At 43.8% G+C, this 8,106-nt stretch overlaps 1 protein-coding gene across 1 annotated transcript; it reads right to left on the bottom strand.

The window, feature by feature from the left end:
• Positions 1–579: 579 nt before the first annotated feature.
• NYX (nyctalopin) lies at positions 580–4,238 on the bottom strand. Its single transcript, XM_035116690.3, has one exon. The coding sequence runs from the start codon at positions 3,690–3,692 to the stop codon at positions 2,595–2,597; it is 1,098 nt and encodes a 365-aa protein (XP_034972581.3). The 5' UTR covers positions 3,693–4,238; the 3' UTR covers positions 580–2,594.
• Between the last annotated feature and the right edge of the window lie 3,868 nt (positions 4,239–8,106).

Here is an 8,106-nt window from a genome sequence, read left to right as displayed (position 1 = left end):
ACTGCAGAGAAGGCCCATTCTTGTGTTGCCACCCTCCGGACCTCTTGAGGAGAAGGCACACGAAGAAGGGCCTCAGAAGATGATCTCAGGGTCCAAATGTTCAAATGGAAAGAGGCAGTCCTTGAGGTATTGCGGTCCTGAGCTGTTCTTCACAGAGGAGAGGGAGGGGTGATGGAGGGAGGGGCAAATGGCTTACTGACCTGAGTAGCCACTGCCCAAGGCATAGCAGCTGTCCCTGCCCATTTTAAATTTATTTACATTATATATACTACATACCCTGTTTTGTCCGAGTCCCTTCTATTTGGTTGGGAGGTGGAGAGGACTGCTGGCTTGCTCAGCACCTGTGAAGAGTCAGGGGCTTGCCCCCCCTTCCCTCCCCCTCCCTTGAGTTCACCCACAGCCCAGTGGACAAATTCTGAAGGAGAGTTGAAATGACTGGATGTAATGAGACAAAAGCAATTTTAAAAATAAATATCATGACAAGTAACACTACTTAGAGGGAAAATCAGGATGGGAGATGATTATTGAAGGAATTAATTGAAGTGAAAATGTAATTTTGGGAGAGATCACTATGAGAAATTAAATATTTTTATTCAGGTCATGGTTGTTGCATCAGAACATAACAACACCCCTGGTGGGAAGGCCATGTATTCAGACATTTTGCTTCCAAAAGCAGTCAGCCAATTGTCTCTGGGAGCTCAAAAACTAGGCATCTCTTATTTTTTATCTCTAATATACCTATGTGTTTTGGAAGTATCTTGCGTCTGAACATAGAGATTATGTTTAGCTATCACAGGTAAAAGCTGTCAATATGTCAATTCAGGGATATATTTTTTAACCCATCTAAACTAGTGGTGGTCAGCGCACCTCACGGCTGTGAGTTCTGTATGTTCACTATGCGTTGTTTGAAGAAGAATGTTAGAAGCGTTTCTTTATAAAGCTGCCAGAATTTTATTTCCCTTCTGTTTCTGGGAAATGTGGCTATCATGAGGGGAGAACAGTTCAGACCATGGCACTCCAGCTATTGTTGAGTCAAATGAGAGAGGTCAGCCTTGGAAGCAGAAATGATTTTGGCAGTGTCAACATTTGTGGCCTTACAGAAGCAGGTCTTCTGTAAAAATGGGTGTGACAGCAGCTGTGGGAGCAAAGGAGCAGCTTGCCTTAAACTGCATTTGTGGCTCCATCTTGGTAAAAGTCAATTGTCCCCATCTAATCCAGCATTCTTGTTTCCCACAGAAGCTAGCCAGCTTATAGTTAGGACACGAGTGTGGTGTTCTTCCTGTGGTGGTTTTTTTTTTTTTTTTACTTCCTAGCATCTGATATAGTAGTACAGTGGAACCTCGGTTTATGAACACGTCAGTTTACGAATTTTCGGTTTACGAACGCCGCAGACCCATCTGGAACGGATTAATTCACTATCCATTACTTTCAATGGGGAAGTTCACTTCAGTTTATGAACAGACTTCCGGAACCAATTACACCCATGCTTCGGGTTAAGTACGCTTCAGGTTGAGTACTCCGCGGACCCGTCTGGAACGGATTAATCCACTTTCCATTACTTTCAATGGGAAAGTTCACTTCAGTTTATGAACGCTTCAGTTTAAGTACTCCGCAGACCGTCTGGAACGGATTAATCCACTTTCCATTACTTTCAATGGGAAAGTTCGCTTCAGTTTATGAACGCTTCAGTTTATGAACAGACTTCCGGAACCAATTGTGTTCATAAACCGAGGTACCACTGTAGTTCCTTTTAGCTATCATAGCTGTTAAGAGGAGCTTCCACTGCTGTCCCCTGAAGATAATGGAATGGGACAGTGGCATTTGTTAGGCCTCTCTCTCAGCACTGCCAGACTCACAGGCATGGCGAGTACAGTGTGAAATGCTCTCCCCACAGTAAGCAGAGGAATCGGGTCGAGCAGAGGAAGTAAAAAGTCATGGATATATATTTGTGAAGCGTGTTTATAAAAAACATGGCAGAAAAGGGGAAAAACCCATCCCCAATATCTGGATTATTATGCTTTAGTCTTGCTAAATTGGTTCCCATCAGGTGGAAGAGATTCATACAGAGAAACTGATCCCTATCTCTTTCTGATCCTTTTAATAGCTGCAGAACGCCATCACCCTTTTTTGTTCCATGACGATAGCATCCTATATGTAAGAACCACCAGAATGTCTCCTCAAATCCCTTAGTAAAGCTGCAAGTCTATTATCTAAATTCTTCAGTACATATCACCATACATATTGTTTTCTGTCTTCCTCATTGAGCTATGTCTGATTACAAAATATGAACAGCAATCATGTTCCTGCCAACTTTCTTTCAATACAGCGTGAATTTGGATTAATTTTACTGCAGCTGAGGGACTTTAGAGCCACTCTTATGGGAGACTAATGACAGGAATCACACTCACTAAGTGTGACAGATTATAAAATTATAAAGCGCTTTATAAAGGAGTTCTGCCTCTGTGAACCTAAACCTATTTTGAAAGATGGGCCCAAAGTAGATCACTAGGTCTAAATATGCACTAAACCAGAGTCCTTTTGTACCTGACCTATGTCTGAAGGTGGTAGCTTAACATCCTATCCTGTACAAAACACTATACAGAGGGCATAGAACTTACAGTAGTTCTAAATAATATCCAGAGATTTAGGTAACATACTAATCTGATATTGCATTCCCCCAGTCCTAAAGATGCCTCATTAGTCAATCCATCTAACAAAGTTGTGTTGACAAAAGCTTCTGTGGTGTTTCCTACTTCTTCCGAAAGGCCCTTCTGGAGTAGGAATTTAGAGATAAGGCTGTTGAATTTGTTCTCTGTGGTAGACTGTGGTTCTGCGGTTGCGAAAGGATTGTAAGTTGTGGCATTTAGCTCCTCTGGGTCAAGACAAAAACCGTTGGGCGTTCTCTCAAAAGAAACATCAGTTAAGTCAAGACCAGCCACAGAGGATGGGGAGGCACACGGAATATCTCTGACAAGTCTGTAGTTCTCCATCCATTCCTTCAGCCACTCAATCCTGCAATCGCATTCCCAGGGGTTCCGGAAAAGGTAGAGTCTTCCTAGGAAGTAGACAGGTTGGAAGACTGAAAAAGGCAAGGTGGTTAGGTTGTTACTGTTCAAGTGCAAAGACACCAAGCCTATGAGGTTTTCAAAAGCCCCTTCCTCAATGTGGCTAATCCTGTTCCTGTCCAAATACAAAACTTCCAGCTCTAACTGGTCCTGGAACCATGTATTAGAGACATTTCGAAGTAAATTGCCACCAAGATTAAGCATGTTGAGACGTCTCAGGCCGTCAAAACAGTTATCAGGGAGGTCGCTGAGGACATTGTCATTTAAATAAAGATACTCCAATTTCTGACAGTACTGAAAAGCTCTGTCATGAATCACGCTTATTCTGTTATCTTGCAGATTGAGATATTTCAGTTGGGTCAGACCCAAGAGAGAATTATAAGCCACAGCTTCGATCTTGTTTTTCTCCAGATAAACATGGGTCAAATTCTCCATCCCTCGTATCGCTCCTGGAATCCTTTTGAAGTTGTTCTGAAAGCAAAAGAGTTCCTGAAGGGCTGGAAGCTCTATAAAAATCCTGTCTGGGATGTTGTAAAGGTTGCAGTCCGCTAAGTCCAGTCTGGCGAGCCTCTTGAGTGAAATGAAAGTCCTTGTGTGCAAATACTGAATGTATTCGTTGTGGGCCATTTTTAGTTCCGTCAAGCTGGCTAGCCCTTTGAATGCACCAGGAGTGATGAAGGATATGTTGTTGTGGCTTAATGAGAGAGATCTGAGCGATGGGAGGGTACCAAAGGCCCTCTCAGCAAGGAATTTGATGCTATTTTTATCCAGGTTAATAGAGTAGGCCTCACAGGGAAACTCTTTTGGGATCTGTGTGAAACCAGCACGGTCGCAAAGGATGGCACAACTCCTCTCTTGAGTGCACACACAGCTGGTGGGACAGGCGCGGACACAGGCCCACACACAGTGAACAGCAGGGATGCAAAGAAGGACTGGCAAGTAAGTGTAGCAGCAAGGGAAGGGGGGGAGAAAGAGAGAAATCAGATATTAGTGGACACTCACAGTATCAAAACACAGCATTTATATAATGAATGGATCTTCCCTACTAGTAGTAGTAATATTAAATAAATAAATACCCATCCGGCTGGGTTTCCCCAGCTACTGTGGGCGGCTTCCAACAAAAGATTTAAAATACATTAAAACAACAGTCATTTAAAACTTCCCTAATACAGGGCTGCCTTTAGATGTCTTCGGAAAGTCAGGTAGTTGTTTATTTCCTTGACATCTGATGGGAGGGCATTCCACAAGGCGGGCGCCACTACCGAGAAGGCCCTCTCTTCATGGTTCTCTGTAGCTTTGCTTCTTGCAGTGAGGGTACAGCCAGAAGGCCCTCAGCGCTGGACCTCAGCGTCCGGGCTGAACGATGGGGGTGGAGACACTCCTTCAGGTATACTGGGTCGAGGCCGTTTAGGGCTTTAAAGGTCAGCACCAACACTTTGAATTGAGCCTGGAAACATACTGGGGGCCAGTGTAGGTCTTTCAAGTAAACTGAGTGACTAGTTGCTGATACTGAAACACCAGCTGTGAAAGGGTCCTATTAAGTTTCAAGAAGCTGAATTACTTTCACAGAATCTCAATAAGCTCTTCAAATTATGTGGCATGAAAAAGCTTCGCTATCGCATTCAATAGGTTCTTCTTTGGGATCCTTTCGATGGAGAGACTTGCCCCAATTTACATAATGAAGGCATTTCCCCATCCTCTTCCCATCAGTAAGTGAACTGGATTTAAGGGATGCAGCTGCAACTAAGCCTAGGACTCTCGATTGGGAAAAGGGGAAACTGAAATTATTGGTTGTGAATGGGGAGGCTGCTCAAGTGCACACTGCAAGCAGGCTAGCCAACCGATAAGATAGTCATCATGGCAGGTGATGAGAGTTGAAAGGCATTGATGTCACTGCAATATTACAGGGTCCTTGTGTCAGCTTATCTGCTCACAGGGCCCCACATTTTCAAACATAGGGCAAACAATCTCTTAAACACAAGTTAACGGAGTATAAGCAGTAAAAGCTAGCAGGTATCACTCTTCGCAACCAAACACAAACATGTGGTATTAGGCCAAAAATGTACTCAGCTTTTAAAGCAAGCTACAAAAGAGCAAAGTCTAATTAAAACTAGTTCACAGTTTTGTCTTCTGCCTTCAGTGGGACAAGCCCTGCAGGTAACATCCTTTGCTCCCCTTAATTTGTGGGATCAGTGCCGTTGGTTACACATCAAAGGCTGGATTTCATTTAACTTCATCCAATTTCTTTTAGTAGTGTTGACCACTTTTAAGCAGCCATGAGAAGAGATTTGCTTGAAATATTCCTTTGGTTCAGTGCCCAAGTTTGAAGAAAGTCCTGTCCTCTCTAGTTCTACTAAAAGGGAAGGAGGTCTTTCTACTGGTTTTTGTCCCCTTTAGAAATAAATTTAAAAATTGTCCAGTAACACCTTAGAGACCAACTAAGTTTGTTCTGGCTATAAGCTTTCGTGTGCATGCTTATACCCAGAACAAACTTAGTTGGTCTCGAAGGTGCTACTGGACAATTTTTTGATTTTATTTATTTCGACTGCGTCAGACCAACATGGCTACCTACCTGAATCTTGTCCCCTTTAGGTTACTATAAGAGGCTTCATGAGGAACTCTCTGGAGATCTCTGTAAAGCCAGCACAGTGACATAAGAAGGAGCAACTCCTCCTCTTGCATGCTAAACTATTTCGTATCGTTTAAAATTCAGAACTATTAAAAACCACTTCGCTTAAACTTTCATCATCCTTACCTTCCTGCTTTCAGTGTTCCTCTATGGAACATTCCAGATTTGATATTTAAACACCAGCTACTGCATGCGATCAAGTGGATTGACACATGCAATCACAACCAGCTACAGGAGGCTGTGAGTTTGAGCAGAAGAATTTCATTCCAAGCTCCTTCAGTTATTTTTCTGTTCAAAATTGCCCCCTGCCTCTGAAGTGAAACGTATCTTGCCCTGTATTTTCTCTCTCTAAGGTGGAGAAAGTGCGGGGGGGGGGGGTGTTGAACAAAAAAGCAATTGGGATTGAAAAGGTTTAGCAGTTCCCAGTCCCCAAAACGTTCTTCTGCTCAAATCTGCGGGCTCCTTAGGCCTCCATGACATAATTTAAGCATTGGTGAACAATATTTCTGGAGGGGAAGGGGAGGAGTACATTTTTAAAATCCTTTGTGCTTTATATACCTTGGACATGGATGTACCGAACATCACAGATCTATTTTGCAAAGTGCCTCAAGTGCACAGACAAGCTCAGGCCTGTTTGACATTTGAAAAGCTACTCCCGGACATTCATTTCATCCTGCATACTGTATGAAGATAGGCCAGGACAGAGGTGGGCTGAATTTGTCTTATAGAATGTAAGTAGTTTCTTTTCCTAGAGGACCAATGTGCTTTAAAGTGTGCATGATTAGGATCTCTCAGATATGCTTAAAAACAGATAAAAATATATACAGCACCTAGCACATTGTTCTTGGGTTGTATCCAACATAGTGCTATGGCAGGGCACCATCAGTGCAAAGTTTACCACTAGCCTAATAGGACTTCCCCCTCTCATGCCCCTGCTAAATCTGTTCAAAGGTTCCCCTCAATACTCCAGATTTGGGGAGGGTGCAAGGGAGAAGAGGAGAAAAGTCCTGTTGCGCTAGCGGTAATCTTTGCACTGAGGGGATGAGTTAGAATACCACTCCACTTTTATTATTAATCCCAGAAACCATCAAGGACTTGGACGAGGTGTCAGTGGTGTGCCTCGTTCACTCAGGCAGATCCTAACAAAGCATCTTGCACTCAGGACCACTTTTTAATGACCATCTGGAGAGGTGGAAATGTGTCCACATTGACCGTCCTGATTTGTCGTTTGAGAATCATTTCGTGTCTAGGATTCTAGGTGCTGCTTTAAACTCGCAAATGGACTACCCACCCACCCCAATGTAATTAATAAATGTGTGCTTGTAGCCTTTCTAAAAGTCCTCTCTGTGAAGCTTGGATGCTACACACGCTTACTGAATAGTGAGCGGACAACACCTAATGATATCGATCTGTTTGCACAATGGAAATCAGCTTGTGCAACAAGACTTCTGGTTCCCCTTCTCCCCAATGTGCCCCCCAATATCTGCTTGAGAGAGACTGCCAACCCTCCAAAGCAGATTTTGGGGGACACACAGGGAAGGAGAAACATAGACCCACTCGTGCTATGTTGGAACTCATTGCTCTGCACACTTTTGCCTCTGCCCCCCCCCAACATGGCACCCTAAAATGTTTCCCCATCCTTGCTCCAGATGTTGTTGGGACTCCAACTCCCATCAGTCCCCACCAGCATGGCCAGTGATCAGCAAATGATGGGAGTTGTAGTCCAACAACATTTAGAGGGCTATAGGCTCCCCATCCTTGCTATAAGTCCTGCCTTGAAAGTTGGAATAGGAATAATCGGTCAAGTACTTGGGGTGGAGGGGAGGACATTTTAAAGGAATAAAAAACAACAACAACAACCATCATTTATGTTAATAAATGGTATGAAACACTCCTTTCTCCTACACAGATGTATCTTTGGTACTTAGGAACATAAAGGATGGTAACATTAAGGCTTACAGCTGCATTAAAATAAAGCCTGCTGCATAACTCTTTCTGTTCATTTCCTCTAAACTAAAAGTTATCAACGCTAGTCTGTGTATTGTGTGTAGAAAAGGGACCCCTGACCATTAGGTCCATTCGTGACCGACTCTGGGGTTGCGGGGCTCATCTCGCTTTACTGGCCGGCGTTACAGCTTCTGGGTCATGTGGCCAGCATGACAAAGCCGCTTCTGGCGAACCAGAGCAGCACACGGAAACGCCATTTACCTTCCTGCCAAAGCGGTCCCTATTTATCTACTTGCACTTTGATGTGCTTTTGAACTGCTAGGTTGGCAGGAGCTGAGACCGAGCAAGAGGAGCTCACCCCGTTGCAGGGATTCGGACCACTATGAACCACCAACCTTCTGATCGGCAAGCCCTAGGGCTTTGTGGTTTAACCCACAGCACCACCCGCGTCCTGTATTGTGTGTA

The sequence above is a fragment of the Zootoca vivipara genome, chromosome 4 (genome assembly GCF_965207765.1).
Source record: "Zootoca vivipara chromosome 4, rZooViv2.hap1.1, whole genome shotgun sequence".
In the NCBI taxonomy this organism is placed as follows: domain Eukaryota; kingdom Metazoa; phylum Chordata; class Lepidosauria; order Squamata; family Lacertidae; genus Zootoca; species Zootoca vivipara.
Note: the sequence above shows the minus strand (reverse complement) of the source record. Positions and strands in the feature narration are given on the sequence as shown.